Source organism: Trichomycterus rosablanca, chromosome 19 (genome assembly GCF_030014385.1).
Source record: "Trichomycterus rosablanca isolate fTriRos1 chromosome 19, fTriRos1.hap1, whole genome shotgun sequence".
Lineage (NCBI taxonomy): Eukaryota > Metazoa > Chordata > Actinopteri > Siluriformes > Trichomycteridae > Trichomycterus > Trichomycterus rosablanca.
In genome coordinates, this window is record NC_086006.1 from 633,440 (window position 1) to 655,000 (window position 21,561).

General features: G+C 47.9%; 3 protein-coding genes across 5 annotated transcripts in view; 2 read left to right on the top strand and 1 right to left on the bottom strand.

The window, feature by feature from the left end:
* LOC134333832 (NLR family CARD domain-containing protein 3-like) overlaps nucleotides 1-21,561 on the top strand; it is a 560,375-nt gene that overhangs the window by 183,572 nt on the left and 355,242 nt on the right. The gene's annotated exons all lie outside the window — the stretch shown is intronic.
* Nucleotides 1,793-9,051, top strand: LOC134333408 (sodium/hydrogen exchanger 9B2). The gene is made up of 11 exons (XM_063015384.1): nucleotides 1,793-1,877; nucleotides 3,410-3,580; nucleotides 3,717-3,859; nucleotides 5,008-5,135; nucleotides 5,609-5,784; nucleotides 6,064-6,170; nucleotides 6,279-6,428; nucleotides 6,583-6,691; nucleotides 7,729-7,865; nucleotides 7,998-8,188; nucleotides 8,642-9,051. The coding sequence occupies exons 1-11, from the start codon at nucleotides 1,793-1,795 to the stop codon at nucleotides 8,712-8,714; spliced, it is 1,470 nt and encodes a 489-aa protein (XP_062871454.1). The 3' UTR covers nucleotides 8,715-9,051.
* g3bp2b (G3BP stress granule assembly factor 2b) overlaps nucleotides 11,116-21,561 on the bottom strand; it is a 14,827-nt gene continuing 4,381 nt past the window's right edge. For 2 of the 3 annotated variants that reach the window (XM_063015374.1, XM_063015375.1), the window contains 10 exons: nucleotides 20,524-20,697; nucleotides 20,298-20,385; nucleotides 19,607-19,706; nucleotides 19,280-19,508; nucleotides 17,227-17,328; nucleotides 16,997-17,090; nucleotides 16,841-16,891; nucleotides 16,591-16,719; nucleotides 15,008-15,126; nucleotides 11,116-14,321 (listed from right to left, as the gene is read on the bottom strand). In XM_063015374.1, the coding sequence (XP_062871444.1) occupies nucleotides 14,073-14,321; nucleotides 15,008-15,126; nucleotides 16,591-16,719; nucleotides 16,841-16,891; nucleotides 16,997-17,090; nucleotides 17,227-17,328; nucleotides 19,280-19,508; nucleotides 19,607-19,706; nucleotides 20,298-20,385; nucleotides 20,524-20,697 (1,335 nt within the window). In that variant the 3' untranslated portion in view covers nucleotides 11,116-14,072. The remainder of the gene's footprint in view (nucleotides 14,322-15,007; nucleotides 15,127-16,590; nucleotides 16,720-16,840; nucleotides 16,892-16,996; nucleotides 17,091-17,226; nucleotides 17,329-19,279; nucleotides 19,509-19,606; nucleotides 19,707-20,297; nucleotides 20,386-20,523; nucleotides 20,698-21,561) is intronic. The other variant, XM_063015373.1, reaches the window with a different exon arrangement.

Below are 21,561 nucleotides of genomic sequence, written 5' to 3' on the forward strand. Positions count from 1 at the left end.
TGGTGCAGTCAGGGTATAATTACGAATCTTCTCCACACGTCTGGTCCACGTCTGGTCCGTGAAGCTTCATCCCCTGGTACAAAATGATATTAATTTTGGAGACGGGATTCAGTCGGACTGCGTCTGAGTGTGTGTCACGCGTGTTCGCTAATGTTGGGTTGTACCGGCGCTGCGCTGACCTGTGATTAGTGTGTGTGAGTGTGTGTGTGTGTGTGTGTGTGTGTGTGTGTGTGTGAGAGAGTGTGTGTGTGTTGTGGAAAAAGTTCATTTGCTGAAATGAATGAGGAAGTAACACACAGGTCATCAGTGATTTACAGACTTATATTTGTCACACACACACACACACACACACACACACATACACACACACTCTTTCACACACCCACAAACACACACCTTCACACACTCTTTCACACACCCACACACACACCATCACAGGTCAGAGATTCAAAGATCAGTGCGGAGGTGAAGACTGGATCCTCCGGCGTGTGGAACTTTCTGCTGCAGGATTTCGGACTTGGACTGAAGGATTCGGACCATCAGCTGTGAGTATTACAGTCCGACCCGGGAACACCTCATCCGGACCGCACAGACGGGTCTGAGGAACAAACTCTGGGTCCTACGAGCTGACAGGCACCTGTGAGGAACCTCCATGCCAGACCTGAGAACGTTCTGGTTCTGTGACTGAACGTCTGGAGTTTGCATGAATGTGAGATTTAGACGTTAATTATACAACGTTTTCTAAATCTGCTGATCTGCTGGGTCAAAAATATACAGACAGCACAATATTATACGCGTCTGTGCTCCTCGGCTTAATGTTCGAAGGTTCTAATGGGGTTTAGGAACAGCACTGCTGGGATCTCTGACCCTCTCTACTCTGCAGAAGAGGAGGGCTGGGTATTTTTATCTCAGTCAGCCGTCAGGATTCGTTTTTTCCAGTTCTGATGTGTGGATTTAAGAACTGTAGGTATAATTCTGCTTTTCTCAGGCTATGAAGCATAGTACTATCACCACCGCGCTTCACAGAAGGTACAGTGTTGTTGGGTTTGAATGCCTCAGCTTGTATGTATATTTTTGACCCAAAACATTTTGGCACTTTTCAAAAATACATGAATAAAAAAAAAAAAAGATTTAAAAATAAATAAAAATAAAAATAATTTTAAATATGAATAAAAATAATTTTTAAAATAAAAATGATTTAAAAAATAAATATAAATAAATATAAATAAAAATAATTTTTAACATAAATATAAATAAATAAAAATGATTTTAAAAATAAATATAAATAATTTTTCTGTCTGTTTAGTCACAGAACAAGAACAGCTACAGAAATTATAGACACGCCCGTTTTTTGACAAAAAGTATTGGGATGCCCCTTCTATTTACTGGATTTATGTGTATCAGCCACAACAGTTACTAACAGGTGTTACTTCAGACTTTGCTAAACAGTTTAGGGAAGGACCTTTCCTGTTCCAGCATGAGCTCTATAAAGACTTGAAGAGAAGCTCCAGAGTCCTGCGCAGAGCCCTGAGCTCAGCCCCACTCAACAGTTCTGGGATGAACCGGAACACCGACTGAGCCATATGAACGGGCACAAATCCCCACAGAGAGAATTCAAAGTCTTGTAAGAAGCTTAGATCCTGAGACCCAGGGTGGGGGGTGGGGGGGTCATGTTCAGGTGCACCGATGGGAGGTGGAGCCATGAGTAACTGAACCATGAGAACCAACAGCCCAGATAACCTTAACCTCTTAACCTTAGTGTGAGTGTGTGTGTGTGTGTGTGAGGCTGAAGATGTTCTCCACAGATTCGAGTTGCTGCACCAGACTTCGCTCCTGCCCCAAACCACGGGGCCTCCTCGCTACCGTCATCACCAAAGGTGTGTGTGTGTGTGTTTAAATTAACTGGCCTTAGGATGGTTATAAGCTGTTATCAGATAAGCACACACACACACACACACACACACACACACACACACAGAAACATGCACACACACAACACATGCAACCCCCCCCCCCCATACAGACAAAATACACACACACACACACACACATACAAAACACACACTCACACACATACAAAATACATACTCACACACAGACATACAAAATACACACTCACACACACAAAGGCACACACACATACAAAATACACACACACACTCTCTCTCACACACACACACACACACACACATACAAAATACACACACACACACACACATAAACATGCACACACACAACACATGCAACCCCCCATACAGACAAAATACACACACTCACACACACAAAGACACACACACACATACAAAATACACACACTCTCTCACACACACACACACATAAAAAACACACTCACACACATACAAAACACACACACTCTCACACACACACACACACATACAACACACACACACACTCTCACACATAAAAAACACTCACATACACACATACAAAATACACACACACTCTCTCACACACACACACACACATAAAAAACACACTCACACATAAAAAACACACTCACACTCTCACACACACACACACATAAAAAACACACTCACACACATACAAAACACACACACACTCTCACACATAAAAAACACTCACATACACACACACTCTCACACACACACATAAAAAACACACTCACACACACAGACAAAATACATACACACACTCTCACACATAAAAAACACTCACATACACACACACACTCACACACACACACACATAAAAAACACACTCACACACACAGACAAAATACATACACACACTCACACACATACAAAACACACACACACTCTCACACACACACACACATAAAAAACACACTCACACACATACAAAACACACACACACTCTCACACATAAAAAACACTCACATACACACACACTCACACACACACATAAAAAACACACTCACACACACAGACAAAATACATACACACACTCTCACACATACAAAACACACACACACTCTCACACATAAAAAACACTCACATACACACACACACTCACACACACATAAAAAACACACTCACACACACAGACAAAATACATACACACACTCACACACATACAAAACACACACACACTCTCACACATAAAAAACACTCACACACACACAGACAAAATACACACACACACTCTCACACATAAAAAACACTCACATACACACACACTCTCACACACACACACACACACACACAAAAAACACACTCACACACACAGACAAAATACATACACACACACAAACATGCACACACAACACACACAAATCACAGACGAAATACATACACACTCACACAAAACACACAACATACAAAACAACGTGTGTTAGTGCCTGATGAAATACCCTCTGTGTCTGTGTGTATGTGTGTATGTGTGTGTGTGTGTGTGTGTGTGTGTGTAGTGCTCTTAGCCCTGCTCCTGCTGGGTGTGTGCTGGGCCGTGCTGGGTAAAGAATGCGAGCCCGGACACAACATTTTCGGACTGGTCATCCTGTTCCTGAGCGCCGTGTGCGGGGGGAAGCTGGTGGGGTCGATCACCCTGCCCAACCTGCCGCCGGTTCCACCACTGCTGGGTAACACGAGCACCGACACACCGACCCGCCCTCGAACCCCAACAGACAGCTGATCCACCATGATTCTGTGTTCTCTAGTGTTATAACATGACAGAGTGTGTGTGTGTGTGTGTGTGTGTGTGTGTGTGTGTGTAAGGCATGCTGCTGATGGGTTTGATTCTGCGTAACGTGCCGTACGTAACCGAGGCGGTGTTTATCGATCAGAAATGGTCGTCGTCGCTGCGCAGCATCGCTCTGGCCATCATCCTGACCCGTGCTGGACTCGGCCTGGACGCAGCTGTAGGTACCACACTATGCCACTCAGCATCTGACCACTGAATCATTTATGTGAGTTGACTCTGAACCTTTAGCCAACCCTCAGAATCATTTGGACACTGACTGATTCAGTGTCTCAACACTTCACACAGAGTCATTTGTATGAATGAAGTCAGAACACTGATTCATTTGTGTGAGTTGAATACCACAGACTTCCCCAACGACTGCACAGTTCAGCTGATTCTGATTCAGAGTCACTTGTGAGTAATTTGTTCGGTGTTCGGTTCATTTATTTGAATCAGATCAGAACACTGGGTTGTCTGAGCCAGAACTGCAAACTGATTGAACAGAGTCAAATCAGAACCTAGACCACTGAATCATTTGTATGAACTGACTCTGAACGCTTAGTCAATCCTGGAATCGGCTAAACACTGAACAGATTCATCTCAGATGACTCGGTGTTCAGAGTCAGCTCACAGTGTTGCGGCTTGTTTTGTGCAAATGACTCAGGATTCAGAATCAGTTTAACCACACTGTTGTGTGTATAGTCGGTGGATTCGACTCACACAAATGACTCAGTGGTCTGACTTGACTCAAACAAAAGCCTGGTCTCACATAACTGACTTCAGAGTCGATTTAAATGAACAACTCCTAACTTTGGATCCAACTCTTTTACAGTGATTTGGTGTTTCCACTCTTATTTTCATTTGTATGAATGAAATCAGAACACCGATTCATTTTTGAGAGTTGAATCCACAGACTTCCCCAACGACTGCACAGTTCAGCTGATTCTGAGTCACTTTGAGTCACTGTGAGTCATTTGTGCAAAACAAGTCACAACACTGTGAGCTGTGACAACTCCTAACTTTGGATCCAACTCTTTTACAGTGATTCTGTGTTTCAACTCTTAACACAGAGTCATTTGCTTAAAGGAAGTCTGAACACTGAGTCATTTGTGTGAGTCAAATCCACTTTCCAATTAAATGCATGGTTAAAGTGATTCAGAATCCTGAGTCATTTGTGCAAATGAAGTTAAACGACTCAGTATTAACACCTGTCAGTCACAAGTGAACCAAAATCAAATGCACCTCTGACTGTGTGTGTGTGTGTGTGTGTGTGTGTGTGTGTGTGTGTGTGTGTGTGTGTGTGTATATGTGTGTGTGTGTGTGTAGGCTCTGAAGAAGCTGAAGGCGGTGTGTGTGAGAGTGGCGGTGTTGCCCTGCACTACTGAAGCCTGTACCATCGCCGTGGTGTCGCACTTCCTCATCGGACTGCCGTGGATCTGGGGCTTCATTCTCGGGTAACACACACACACACACACACACACTCTGACACACACACTCTCTCACACACACACTCTGACACACACACTCTCTCACACACACACTCTCTCACACACTCTCACTCTCACTCTCACACACTCTCACTCTCACTCTCACTGGCCAAAAGTATGTGGACACCTGACCAAGAGCTGGTTGGACATTGATTCTGAAAACGTGAGCATTTGTGACTTCAAGCAAATATGTTGGACAGGAAGGCCTGGCTCACAGTCAACATTCTAATTCATCCCAGAGCTTAGTGCAGCACTGGATCAGGAAAGAGCCTTCCCCAACCTGTTGTCGAAAAGCTGGGAGCATGAAATGCATCTTATATATCTGATTTAAATCACTCCTAAACCCGATCATTAGGAGGGGTGTCCACATACTTTTGAACGTACGTATGCCGTGTATGTGTTTGTGTCATGCATCTTTTAACACGCGTGTTTGTCCGTAGCTTCGTGTTAGCCGCCGTCTCCCCCGCCGTGGTCGTTCCCTCCATGCTGCTGCTGCAGGCCGACGGTTTCGGGGTTCAGAAGGGGATCCCGTCGCTCCTCATGGCATCCGGAAGCTTTGACGACATCCTGGCCATCACCGGCTTCACCACCTGCCTCGGCATGGCGTTCGGCACCGGTAACACCGACATAAACGTCTGAGCTCTCCGTGCGTCTAACGTACTAAAGCTGCGAGTACACTTGTGCACACAAAACACAGACCTGGCAACCTTCAGACGTCCCGACTAATTACTGAAGTACAGCATCAGGGCACAAATCCCCACAGGCACACTTTACAGTCTTTCTCAGAAGAGCGGCTCCTGTTCTAGATGAAAAGGTCACACAGAGGTCACTTGTGCACGAGTAGTTTGTGTAAGTCAAATGACGAGTGTGTGTGTGTGTGTGTGTGTGTGTTCAGGCTCTACGTGGCTCAGTTTGGGGAAGGGCCTGCTGGAGGTGGTGGTTGGGATCGCAGCAGGAGGGGGGCTGGGTGCCCTCATTCATTTCTTCCCCAGTGTGGACCAGGTATTGCAAACCCCGACATCCATGTTTAGAGCTTTTCTGCCCTCTAGTGGCACAGAGTCGTCATTACACTGTGTGTGTGTGTGTGTGTGTGTGTGTGTGTGTGTGCAGGAAGACCTGGTGCTGCGGCGCTCCTGCATGTTACTGGGTTTGTCGGTGTTCTGTGTGTTCGTGAGTCACGTGGCCAGGCTGGGCGGGGCCGGGGGGCTCAGCACACTCGTCCTGTCGTTCATCGCCGGGATCAGCTGGGGCAAAAACAAGGTGAGTGTGAGGGTGTGGCGAGAGCGACAGGTACGGTGAATTCAGCCGAGACCGGGTGGTTACCAGAGGTCATCTACACAGCACCAGGATAATGATGTGTGTGTGTGTGTGTGTGTGTGTGTGTGTGTGTGTGTGTGTGTGTGTGTGTTAACAGGCCCCGGTTGCCGCGGTTGTCGGGAGGTTTTGGGACGTTTTCCAGCCGCTTCTGTTTGGACTCATTGGTGCTGAAATAACCATTTCTACTCTAAACCCCACCACTGTGGGTCAGTGTGTACTATACTACATTCAGTACTATACTACACTCAGTACTACTGTACTACACTCAGTACTGTACTACACTACATTCAGTACTACACTACTGTACTACACTCAGTACTACACTCAGTACTACACTACACTACTATACTACACAGTACTACACACTACACTCAGTATTACACTACACTACTATACTACTGTACTACACTCAGTACTGTACTACACTACACACTACATTCAGTACCATACACTCAGTACTACACTACACTACTATACTACTGTACTACACTCAGTACTACACTACACTACTACATTCAGTCTTATACTACACTCAGTACTACACTCAGTACTACACTACACTACTACATTCAGTCTTATACTACACTCAGTACTACACTACACTACTCTACTACTGTACTACACTCAGTACTGTACTACACTACACACTACATTCAGTACTACACTACTGTACTACACTTAGTACTAAACTACTGTACTACACTCAGTACTACACTACTGTACTATGCTACACTTTGTACATACTACAAAGTACACCTAGTACTATATTACTGTACTACACTCTGTACTATACTACACTTAGTACGCTTTACACTTAGTACTATACTACACAAGGGATTATACTACTGTACTACACACAGTATTATACTACACTTCGTACGTACTACACACTACACTAGGTACTACACTACCAAACTATGCTTAGTACTGTAATACACACTACACTCAGTACTATAGTACTGTATTACTCTGTACTATACTACACTTAGTACGCTTTACACTTAGTACTATAATACTGTACTACACTCTCAACCCATCACTCTCTCACCCTCACTTACTTTCTCACTCTCTCTCTCACACACACTCTCTCTCTCACACACACACACTCTCTCTCTCACACACACTCTCACACACACTCACTCTCACACACATACTCTCTCTCACACACATACACACTCTCTCTTACACACACACTCTCACACACATACACACTCTCTCTCACACACACACTCTCACTCTGCAGGTTTAGGAACGGTGGCGCTGTGTGTCGGTGTGGTTGTACGTCTGTGTGTGACGTACCTGGTGGTTCTGTTCGCTGGTTTTAACCTGAAGGAGAAAATCTTCATCTCACTCGCCTGGTTACCTAAAGCTACTGTACAGGTGTGTGTGTGTGTGTGTGTGTGTGTGTGTGTGTGTGTGTGTTCTATTACATGTTAAAGTCAACATCTTGAAATACATGTTGTGTGTTCTATTACATGGCGCGCGTGTGTGTGTGTGTGTGTGTGTGTGCAGGCAGCCATAGGCTCCACGGCTCTGGACATGGCCCGTAGCCAAGGGGACGAGCAGCTGGAGCGTTATGGGATGGACGTGCTGACGGTGGCGGTGTTAGCCATAATGATCACGGCTCCTATCGGTGCTCTCGCTATCGGATTAGCAGGACCCAAACTGCTGCAGAAATACACGGAGATAGAGGAACCACACACACCCAGTGAGAACACACACACACACACACACACACACACACACACACACACACACACACACACACACCCAGTGAGAACACACACACACACACACACACACCCAGTGAGAACACACACACACACACACACACACACAGTGAGAACACACACACACAGTGAGAACACACACACACACACACAGTGAGAACACACACACACAGTGAGAACACACACACACACACACACAGTGAGAACACACACGAACACATCTTAAAATGCCATAGCAACGACTTAGTAAAACATCTTAAAGTAGTATAGCAACAGCCTAGCAACGCCCTAGCAGTCACCTGAAATACTACAGAAACCTTTTATAACGCCCTAGTCGTACCTGAGTCTTGCTCAGCCTGCACTGCCGTACAGTTCTTGTAATCAGGATGGGTTCGGTTCAGAGTTCTGGTGTTATGGATTTTTTTTCTCTGCAGATAAACCTGAAGACGACGTCCCTCCGGAACTCAACACACCTCCCGCACTGGAGAGTAAACTCTGATCACGTCACGCTCAGCCTGATCCTGTCGTCGTGTTACTGAAGCTTTTTTCTTTATTTGTATTTATTTGCCTGGATTTTTTTTGGTTTATTAAAATTCATTTCTATTCTGGTTACACTTCAGTTTTGAATCTTCTCTAGGGGCGCTGCAGTACAGGTGAAATACCATCAGGGAATAGGATACGTCTAGTTAGGGAGGGAAATAAAGTCTTATTCAGTTTTAATGTTGTTATTACATGAATACAGTGTGTGTGTGTGTGTGTGTGTGTGTGTATCTTTTTTTAATGCTATTTATCGTGTATATTCGTGTTCCACTGAGTTCTGTTCTGTTCTGTTCTGATTTGTTCTGTTCTGGCTCAATTCCAGAATAAAAACTTTACAAACAGAAAAACGAACGTCAAGCGTCTTTCTGTATCGATCAACACTGGCTCAGAGTTAAGCAGGACAGGAAACGATGACCAAATAAGGACAAACAAACAAAAAAGGGCGTTACAGTCTAGAAAATACTATAGCAACCTAAGTAACCACTAAGTAACACATCTTAAAATACTATAGCAACAGCATAGCAACCACTTAGTAATGCATCTTAAAATACTATAGCAACAGCCTGGCAACCACTTAGTAATGCATCTTAAAATACTATAGCAACAGCCTAGCAACCACTTAGTTACACATCTTAAAGTACTACATTAATAGCCTAATACTGTAGCAACCACCTAAAATACTACAAAAACCTTTTAGCAACGCCCTAGCTGAGTCTTGCTCAACCTGCACAGTTTTTGTAACGCTAGTCATGTTAAACTCTTAGCTCACCCGGTTGTTAATCCTGACACACTGACTCTGTTGTTCTCAGATTATCATGCACTCACCTTTGATTCACTCTTTAATCACCTGTCTAGTCTTCACCACACACACACACACACACACACACACACGGGTATATAAGCGCTGTGTGTAGAGGAGTGTGTTCAGTAGCTCTGATAGTTAAAGATGATGAAGAGGAGTGTGTGTGCGCTGCTGTGTTTCTCACTCTTCGTCCACACCAGTTCCTCTGCAGGTCAGATTTCATTATTTTATCTTATTCTGTTGAGTCTGATCCTCTGATCCATTTTCAGATCATGTGTTTGTATTTTTCTCCCCCTTTAGTTCCCGAGTATAAAGATCAAACAGATTTCGGGGGCTGGCTAACTGGATCTGAGCCGATCGGTGTGGACGGGGCGCCCGTGACTCCGCCCTGTAGGATCTTTTCCGTGACCGTAGGACCCGAGACCGGTGCTAAATTTGAGGACGTGGATCCAGCACTGACTGTAAGAACCATGAACCCTGGAGCTGAACGCCTCACCCCGTTCCTGCCACCGAACCCCGGACGCGTATCCGTATTGGCACCAAATCCGGCGTACCGCTGGATCGCGGGAAGGTTTCCTCCGCGCGGTATCTTGTCCCGCCTGATGGGGGTGCCGTTGTTTCAGAGATGGAACGTTCAGACCAATCAGAGACGCTTAGACTCGTCGTCGTCGTCGTCGGAGGAGGACTGAGTTTAAAGTATGTGGACACCCCTGATCATTTTGCTAAGTGGTGATTAAATTACTGGCAGAAAATTCTGTATTCTGTGCTTTTAACTTCGTGGTAACAGCTTAGGGAAGGGCCTTTCCTGCTCCTGAGTTTGGGGTGGAGGAACCTGAACGGCTTGCTTGAAGCCCTCTCACTGCACCTCATGGGCACAATTTCCTACAGACACACTTTAGGTTTAGGGATGGGATATGTCCAGCTAGCTCATGGTCGTGTCCACATACTTTTGGCCATACCACCTTGTAAAAGTACACAACCCAAAGGGATTGGGGCTGTTGCTATAGTATTTTAATATGTGGTACTTAGTGGTTGCTAGGCTGTTACTATGACATTTTAATATGTGGTACGTAGTGGTTGCTAGGCTGTTACTATGACATTTTAATATGTGGTACGTAGTGGTTGCTAGGCTGTTACTATGACATTTTAATATGTGGTACGTAGTGGTTGCTGGGCTGTTGCTATGGCATTTTAAGATGTGTTACTATACTATCATCAGGATTTGGCGTCTCGGTAAGGTCGATCGATATTTCAGGAGTCGATTGGTGGTGAAATCAAGTGTGGCCACACCCACTTACTTTTCAGAAATAGGCTTATCGTTTGCTTCAGTTCTGACTACGAGGAGCCAAATACAGGGGGTCTCCGGCTGTGTTCCAAACCGCATCCTGTCTGCCACATAGTGCACTAATCATGCACGATTCAGAACTGCACCTTGTGTTAATATGAGCTCCGCCCTTCAGGAGGCACTGATTGGTTTAGAAAATTCAAGTGTGTTTGTTCCCGCCCACATTTGAACCCAAAATGACCAAATACTAATAAATAATTAAAGAGACGTGGCTGCAGATCATCAGTAGTTTTATTGAAAGTTGAAAATATATTCAGACGGAACCTGCTAAAGCCAAACGGAGGTCAAGACCCCGCCCCGACCTGAAAAGGACACGGGGTTCAGAGGGGAAAAAAAAAAGAACAACCCAAAAGAAACAGCAAATCAAGAAGAACGCAAAGTGCTAGCTTAGCTTCATAACGTCGTATCAAAAACAGCTCTGGTCGTGCTGCGTTCAGGAACCCGGACGTGCAGAGTGGTTCAACAGAGAAATAAAAATAATAATAATAATAATAAACAATCAAAACAGTGTGAAATACTGCATCAGCATAAACGTACGCTAAAGTAAAGAACGCACGCGCACACACACACACACGCAGTACTAATCCGTCATCAGTACCGCTAACACTGCAACCCTCCGCCACAGCCGCTACCGGTTCAGCAACAAGCTAAAGCCACGAGTCGGCCATAATGTACACAATGTTCAGCGCTCGTTTTAATTTACCCTAACGTAGCTAATAATTCCAGGATGTTTATAGCTACCAGTTTAGCATCACAAGGTAAAAAATACACTTTTTATAATGCTATAGTTTTTTTTATTTTTCGTAAACATTCAAGAGGGAATTTCTAGCATTCCGACAGCAAGTGAAGCAAAACAAGTGATTTTGTTTATAGATAGCTAAATGTAAATGAGGATTTCTGCGGTAGCATTCTGACAGCGCCCGAACCCAAAATTGATGCAACACAATCATACAATCAAGAAAAGTGTTTCACTTTAAAGACAGCCTAAAGTAAATGAGGATTTGGCAGCCTCTCTGGTAGAAGTGCGGTACTGCAAGAGATCATAAAAATAGCGCACAGGGGGGCGATATTCATGAGGAAAGAATACACTAGGTAAATCCGCCACACCTCAAATTGATGCTGAACTGACGTCACGTTGAATAAACAACAATTTTGACAGAGCTATTATTTTTAGCGGGAATTGCTAGCGTTCTGACAGCGTCCGAACCCAAAACTGATGCAACACAATCGTTTAATCAGGTACAATTCATTCAGTTTAAATACAGCAGAATGTAAATGAAGCTTTGGCGGCCTCTCTGGTAAAACTGTGGTACTGCAGGTAAAAGTCATTAAGGTAGTGCACAGGGGGCCATAAATCACAAGGAAAAAAATACACTGGGTAAATCCGCCACACAACTAACGCTGCGTTTAAAAAACTACAATTTGTGCAGAGCAAATTTTTTTAGAGGGAATTTCTAGCATTCCGACAGCAACAATTTCTTAACCTGAACCCGAAAGTGAAGCAACACGATCGTACAATAAAGAAATAAGTGTTACAGTTTAAAGACAGCCTAAAGCAAAATAGGATTTGGCGGCCTCTCTGGTAGAAGTGCGGTACTGCAGGTGATCATCATTAAGGTAGTGCGCAGGGGGGCAAAAAAAATACTGGGTAAATCCGCCACACCTCAAATTGATGAACTGACGTCACGTCACGTTGAATAAACGACAATTTTTACAGAGCTATTATTTTAAGCGGGAATTCCTAGCATTCCGACAGCAACAATTTCTTAACCTGAACCCAAAATGGATGCAACACAATCGTACAATCAAGTACAAATCATTTCAGTTTAAAGACAGCCTAAAGTAAATGAGGATTTGGCGGCCTCTCTGGTAGAAGTGCGGTACTGCAGGTGATGATCATTAATATAGCGCACAGGGGGGCGATATTCATGAGGAAAAAATACACTAGGTAAATCCGCCACACCTCAGTTGATGCTGAACTGACGTCATGTTGAATAAACTACAATTCCTAGCATTCCAACAGCAACAATTTCTTCGTTTGAACCCAAAATTAATGCAACACAATCGTACAATCAAGAAAAAAAGTGCAAAAAGTATATGAGGATTTGGCGGCCACTCTGGTAGAAGTGCGGTACTGCAAGTGATGATCATTAAAATGGTGCCCAGGGTGGCAATAACTTCCCAAAAAAAAATAATAATAATAAAAAACACATCTTTCAGATTCGCTAAACTGGTAGCTACAAATGCGTGGTACATGACTGGAACATTGTGGATATTACCTCGACCGAGTAAACACACACACACACACACACACACGCACCCTCCAGGCATGTGCCGATTATCGGTGAATGGAAGTGCCGCGATACTGAACCCAGACACCGGTACAGAAATCCCGTTTGAGCGGCCGGCGGCTCCTGAAACAGTCCGTCCCGTTCCCGAGGGTCCTTGCTTTGTCAAATTTGAAGGTAGCACGTGTGTCCGTTTAATATTCGGGAAAAGAAAGAGCCCAGTCGTTCCTGAACGAGACGCAGCCGGGTCGGCCGTGTAAACACAAGTCAGGTGAGTTCGGTAAAATTTCGGTGGATCCGATATATCGGCACATGCCTGACGTCTGAGGAGTTCAATCCTTTAGTCTTTCACAGGATGAGAGAGAGACCGAGAGAGAGAGAGACGGGCGAGAGAATTTAAGGCACCACCACTGTTTTTATTAACTAACAAAATAAATAAGTCGTACAGTGAGCGTTTGAATAGATTTTTTTTTTAATCCATTTTTTCCGAAGCGTTGACGTTCATGTCCGATATAAAATGTGCGAGTCCCCTCCGTGAAACACACTCGTCTTTTGTTCCACCGGAAAATAAGCCACGCCCCTTTTTTCCTTGCGAAGAACAAAACACGTAAGAATAAGAAAATAAATCAAACGAACCCCGAGAGAAGAAAGCGATGAATACTCCGGGAACGACTCTGCCAGAGAAAGTTCTGCGTTTTTAATCTTTCACATCAGATGGCGGTGTTGGTGAGCGCCGCCGCCGCCGCCGTCGTCGCCGATGACGCCGAAAGCCAGTCACATTCCAAAAAACGTTGAAAGAAAGGAATTTTTTTTTTTGCATTTATTAAATTTTTTGTTGTCGTGACGATAGAGAGCGCAGTCCAGGACGACGGCGACGCCCGCTCAGCGCCGCGGCCCGGCGAATCTGCTCTCGCCGCCGCCCCGGCCCGACCCGACGGCGGCCCTGGAGGAGGACGAGGCGGAGGAGGAGGGGGGCGGCCCGCGTCCGTCCCGGTCGCGCCCCATGCCGTTGCCCATGATGCCCCGGGGGCCGCGGCGTCCCTCTCCGGCGACCCTGGTCTCGCGTTCCCGGGCGGCGCGGGTCTTCTTCTCCTCCACGTTCAGCCGCACCTCGCCGCGGAACATGATGGGCTGCGTGGGACAGAGCGGAGAGACACGTGAGAGTCGCACACTAGCACCCGCACCCCCCACAGACACGTCTGTAAACTACAGGGGGACAGCGGTAGCTCAGGGGTTCAAATACTGGACTAGTAATCAGAAGGTTGCAGGTTCAAGCCTCACTACTGTCAGGTTGCCACTGTTGGGCCCTTAAGCAAGACCCTTAACCCTCAATTGCTCAAGTTAGTAAAGCATGTAGAGTTTCTCTAGTCTTACGTTGGGGGCCCAAGTGTGACAGGCTGTCAAAGTCTGGTCCCCCAGGGGCCCCAATCATTGTACAATATTAAGAACGCTGGAAGCCATGTAGGCTCTTACGATTTTTATCATAAGGAGCCCCATGATGAACATTCATGCCGACTTTTCTATCTAGTAGCCGGTAAGACTGTTCAACCTGAACCAGAATGAAACCCTCGCTTGTGCTGGCCGGGATTCAGATAGGAATAAACACTATAAGCCACACCCCCACAGCACTAAGTAAAGAGCGTGAGGGGGCCGGGGGAGCACCTAGAGCTCCCGAATCAAGCCCAACAGCAGCTCCACACAGGGAAAGCCCCAGCATGGTTTTGATCACTGTTCTTTTTTCTACTCGGTCAGCGTTCCAGCTGCCCGATGTACAACGTTCGTCATGGCGACGACATCGGACGTAATTCCGAGCTCACCTTCTGTGCCAGGATCCTCTGCACGGGGTCGGAATCATCGAAGACGACGAAGCCAAAGTTGGGAAGTTTGCCGCCGACGCCCTTGGTGTTGATGCGCATCTCCACCACGTTCCCGTACGCTGCAACACAAGAGCACCAGGACAAGGGTTCCTGATCACCACACGCACACTAATGATGCAGAATAATAATGAAGGTCATCCAAGGTTTTTCGGGTCAGTCCACACGGCACCTGGAGTATTTCAGGTCATCTCGTAGATTTGGAGACTTTCAGGTCAATCGACACAGCCGGAATCCTTTCAGACATTAAAGTCACTAAGGGCGTCCTAACACTGGGTGTGTTTAAACCTAGCTCTCTCTCTACACAGACACATTTCCCATCATCCTACACTCCTGAGACTGAGAAGAGGGTGTGTCTAAATTAGGGATGCATCGATACCATTTTTTCCCAACCGAGTACGAGTACATGTATTTTTGTACTTGTCGATACCGATACCTATTTAGAATACCGTTTTTTTTTTTACACAAAAACACACGTGAGAAGTGACGAGGGGTTTAATGATACCGCGTCCAAAAATGCACGTCGACAAGTAGCGAGAGATGAAAGTGTTCGTGCGCTGACGTGATGAAATCAAGGAGGAAAAATAAATGAATCTGAGTGGATCTGGCAACACGAGCAGCACGGATCGTTCTGTAGTGAGTTGGAGGTTAATAAATATTTTTGTAATGTCGGTGTTTTATTGTTATGTTTTGTAGAGAACGATCAGGTCAGAAATACTGTAACACGTGTGTGTGTGTGTGTGCTGATGTATTCTGATATAAACTATATTATCCCCCCCCCCCCGTCCCACCTGTTTACACTCCTCTCCTGCGTTTCCCCTCACACCGGATCCTGCGTTCTCATTGGCTGTTCCACATGTCACTCATTCCCAGTCGCACATCTCAGATCAGATATCTGACGCTCGGCGAGTTGGTCGGATCGAGTTGTCGGATAGTTCACACGCGAACGCCGAGTCGCTCCCGAGCCGGCAAAGCTAGCGCCGCCCGGCCGCCGAGCGAAAATCAGGGCAACAATCGTGCCGTGTGAACCGGGTATAACGCAGCGACGTGCACCAGGTACACGGTATCGGATGTTTAGTATCGGAGCCTCGTTTGCGAGTACGAGTTAATGAGTGCGGTACCGGGCGAATACCCGACACCAGTATCGGTACTCGTGCGTCTCTAGTCTAAATGCTTAGCTCCCTTAAAATGCTCCTACTGAGGCGCCTTAATCCTGAGTGATGACGAGGGAGCGTCCGACGCCTCCTCAGCGCTGAAGATCAATCCCAGCATTCAGTGCGGCACGACTTTACTCACAGAAAACTACAAACGTGGCGGACGAATCAATGCGGAGCAACCAACAGAGTTCTTTATAAATGTAAATAAATCCTCACTGATGTGTAACCTGTATAAAGGTGTGATTATACGAGTGGGTTTATCTGTAAATTGGGGCCTGAGGCTAACTGTGTTAGCTTAGTAAGCTAAACCTGCGGTGACGTAATCAGTGTGTCTAAATAATCTGCTGCATTAGAACCCTCTGTGCTCACACATGAAGAAGTCCTTGAGTTCGCCCTCGTCGATGTCGTGAGGGAGGTTCCCCACGAACAGCTGATGACTGTCGGGGTGACGGACGGTCCTGCGACCCTCGGCCTCGCCCCCTTCAGAATCGCCACGCCCTGCGCCCAAAAACAAACGAGCGTGTTAGTCTCTGCATCTCTCATCTCATCTCACCACACACACACACACACACACACACACACACACACACACACACACACACACACACACCTGGCTCACCTCTGAAGCTGAAGAAGGTTTTCCCGCCCTGCGCCTCGGCCGACGCCCCGTCTGATCGAACACAAACGCAAACATGATCAGGAGGGTTCAAACACTAACTAACACACAGTGTGTTCATATATCAGTCAGTGTGTGTGTGTGTGTGTGTGTGTGTACCAGGTCTGGGTCCTCGTGAGGTGAAGGCGGGTCTCTCACGCCGCTGGTCTCTGGGTAGAGGAGCGTGGGAGTCCTGCTTCACCTCCACTCTGGGCTGGAGAGCAAAAGAGATAAAGGATTATTAATAAGATTAAAATATCATAACAATTAAACACTGTGTCCAACACTGGAGACTAAATAAATGAAGGAAAAGGTGTGTGTGTGTGTGTGTGTGTGTGTGTGTGTGTTACCTGAACGCTGGAAGCCTTGACTACGTGTGGTGGGATTCCGGTGGAGGACAGGGATCCACTAGGTGGCAGATTCTTACTGGTTACTGAAGCCCAGGAGAACGCCTGAGGGGAACATCGAAAAGCCTGATTAACCAATTATATAACAATTAAAAAGCCCAGGTGCATTGTGGGAAATTCTGTCGACAGTTACATATAGGGACGGCGGTCGTGTGTGTGTGTATAGGGACGGCGGTCAAGTGTATATAAGGTTGTCGACCAAGTGTGTATAGGGACGGCGGGCGTGTGTGTATATATAGGGACGGCGGGCGTGTGTGTATATATAGGGGCGGCAGGCGTGCGCGTATATATAGGGACGGCGGGCGTGCGTGTATATATAGGGGCGGCGGGCGTGTGTGTATATATAGGGGCGGCGGGCGTGTGTGTATATATAGGGACGGCGGGCGTGTGTGTATATATAGGGGCGGCAGGCGTGCGCGTATATATAGGGACGGCGGGCGTGTGTGTATATATAGGGGCGGCAGGCGTGCGCGTATATATAGGGACGGCGGGCGTGCGTGTATATATAGGGGCGGCGGGCGTGCGTGTGTATATATAGGGGCGGCGGGCGTGCGTGTATATATAGGGGCGGCGGGCGTGCGTGTATATATAGGGGCGGCGGGCGTGCGTGTATATATAGGGGCGGCGGGCGTGCGTGTATATATAGGGGCGGCGGGCGTGTGTGTATAGGGACGGCGGGCGTGCGTGTGTATATAGGGACGACGGGCGTGTATGTATATATAGGGGCGGCGGGCGTGTGTGTATATATAGGGGCGGCGGGCGTGTGTGTATATATAGGGGCGGCGGGCGTGTGTGTATATATAGGGGCGGCGGGCGTGTGTGTATATATAGGGGCGGCGGGCGTGTGTGTATATATAGGGGCGGCGGGCGTGTGTGTATATATAGGGGCGGCGGGCGTGTGTGTATATATAGGGGCGACGGGCGTGTGTGTATATATAGGGACGGCGGGCGTGTGTGTATATATAGGGGCGGCGGGCGTGCGTGTGTATATATAGGGACGGCGGGCGTGCGTGTATATATAGGGGCGGCGGGCGTGCGTGTATATATAGGGGCGGCGGGCGTGCGTGTGTATATATAGGGGCGGCGGGCGTGCGTGTATATATAGGGGCGGCGGGCGTGTGTGTATAGGGACGGCGGGCGTGCGTGTGTATATAGGGACGACGGGCGTGTATGTATATATAGGGGCGGCGGGCGTGTGTGTATATATAGGGGCGGCGGGCGTGCGTGTATATATAGGGGCGGCGGGCGTGCGTGTATATATAGGGGCGGCGGGCGTGCGTGTATATATAGGGGCGGCGGGCGTGCGTGTATATATAGGGGCGGCGGGCGTGCGTGTATATATAGGGGCGGCGGGCGTGCGTGTATATATAGGGGCGGCGGGCGTGTGTGTATATATAGGGACGGCGGGCGTGCGTGTATATTTGGGGGCGGCGGGCGTGCGTGTATATATAGGGGCGGCGGGCGTGCGTGTATATATAGGGGCGGCGGGCGTGTGTGTATATATAGGGACGGCGGGCGTGTGTGTATATTTGGGGGCGGCGGGCGTGTGTGTATATATAGGGACGGCGGGCGTGTGTGTATATATAGGGGCGGCGGGCGTGTGTGTATATATAGGGGCGGCGGGCGTGTGTGTATATATAGGGACGGCGGGCGTGCGTGTATATATAGGGGCGGCGGGCGTGTGTGTGTATATAGGGACGACGGGCGTGTATGTATATATAGGGGCGGCGGGCGTGTGTGTATATATAGGGACGGCGGGCGTGTGTGTATATTTGGGGGCGGCGGGCGTGTGTGTATATATAGGGACGGCGGGCGTGTGTGTATATATAGGGACGACGGGCGTGCGTGTATATATAGGGACGGCGGGCGTGTGTGTATATTTGGGGGCGGCGGGCGTGCGTGTATATATAGGGACGGCGGGCGTGTGTGTATATATAGGGGCGGCGGTTGAGGGTGTATGTGATTTGGGACGCAGCCTGTAAGGTAACTTATTTACCTTGGGTGGCTCCGGGGTCCGAGGGGGCGGAGTCGGGGCCGGGGCCGGGGTCGGGGTCTTCTCCTCCACCTCCTCCGGAAGCTTCTCCTCCACGTCAGGCTCCACCTCCTCGGCCTGAGGCTCCGCCTCTGGGTTCAGCTCCTCCGAGTCCTGATTGGCCTCCGGTTCGGGCTGGGGCTCCGGCTCCGCCTCCTGCCCCGCCTCGTCCTGCTGGTCCTCCATGCCGTTGCTGTCAAAACACGTGGAGCACGCGGTTATTAACGGGAACACAAAAAGGGGGCGGGGATTCATTCTACACAGCCAATCACTGTAAGGGGGTGTGGTTACCTGACAGGTTGAGGTTCGTAGTAAGCTGCAGGGTCCTGTGGGGGCTCAGGTGAGGCGTGGGTCTCCACCTGCTCTTCCTCCGCCTCCTCTTCCTCCGATTCTACACACACACACACACACACACACACACACACACACACACACACACACACACACATTCATTTCTACGCTACATCAAACTTTATACACTCCATAGCCAAAAGTATGTGGACACATGAAACAGCTTATTGGACATCCCATTCCTACTGGGCTCCCAGTTGGACGTCACAGCCAACTCTGTAAAGCCTTTCCACAACATTTAGAAGTGTGTCTGTAGGAATTTGTGCCCATGAGGTACACTAAGAGCATCACAAAAACTCATTAAACCGTGCACTGGACCAGGAGAGGGCCTTCCCTAAACTGTTTCCACAAAGTTAAAAGCATAAAATACATTTTTGTATGCTTGGCCAATTATTCTTAAACACCGATTAGCAAGGAGCAGGGGCGTCCACATACTTCTGGCCATGTAGTACATTTATCAACAGTAAGCACTCTATTCTGATCAAGGTCTGGGTGAACGCACACGCCCCCTCGCGACAAATCGAGGGATCAAGGCGTCGGCTTCTTTCCACCAGCCAGTGGCCTTGTAGGCGCTTTGACCGGACAGTAGGAGGCGCTGTCGCAACTGCAATGAGTGTGCGAGTGCGTTTACCTCCCAGCTCGGCCTCCGAGTCTCCGAACACCTCCTCCTCGTAGCGGAAGATGTCGTTGTGTACGTAGAACTTGTTCACCGCGGAACCCTGAGAGAACCACACAGAGGACGGAACTGGTCAGACTGGGAACGGTAACCAAGCAATGAACCGAATCATGGTTTCATATCGTATCAAAGGGCCAATGGAAGCATGGAATGCTGGGTATGGTCGTGTGTGTGTGTTTACCTCTGGCGCCAGGACGAAGGTCTGCATGAACCTCCTCATTGGCTGCCCCCGGTTGGACAGCTCCCCCATCACCTGCACCACCACACCGTCCCCCAGGGTGGCGTGGGCGTCCACGTGGCGAATCTTGGTGTGGCACTCGCTGAACTGCAGAGACATCACCTTCTTGTGGATCTCCTACACACACACACACACACACACACACACACACACACACACACACACACACACACACACACACACACACACAGCATTAAAAGAACGTCTAGGGTACTGCGAGCATAAATCGGAACCGATCGATCACTTCATCCCGAAGCCGCGAGTCGACATGCTGGACAAACATCCCCAACGGCATGTTAATATAAACAGCAGGTAACCGGATCGGTGGACGTGCAGCCCCAGTAACGACACCCTGACTGAAGGTTCGCATATTTCTCTACCAAATATCGTTCAGTCCTAACAGACGCTGGATGATTCGCTGCTCACCGGAAGCGCAGCGCCTGAAGCCGCTCTGGTGATCAGAACAAACCGGCGTGACCGCTCCTCTCCTGCTCCGGGCCCGAAACCGCATCGGAATTTCAGCATTTCAGACTCGCGTCTGTACAGAATGCAAATCGGCGCGCGCAGATCGCCCGCGGGAACACCCAGCCAGCTCGTTCTCATGGCGCTCGAGCGGGGATCGGGACGAATCTCCGTGTACCTCGTAGAGGTTCGTATGGGAACGCACGGGCCGGACACGCCCCCGAGAGGACGCTGGAGCACAGAACCAGGTTCCAAATCCAGCTCTGAATAAAGGAACTAGAACACAGATGATGATGTGTCCTTATTTATTTATTTATTAGGATTTTAACATCATATTTTACACACTCCGGCATCGGCATCTTCAATTAATCGGACCGCTCGTCGTCGTACTGTGGGAGGAAACCCACGCAGACACAGGGAGAACATGCAAACTGCACACAGAAAGGACCCGGACCGCTCCACTGAGCCTCCGTGCCGCCCCCACGATTATTGAGAAACATCACGTCCACTTTTATACGA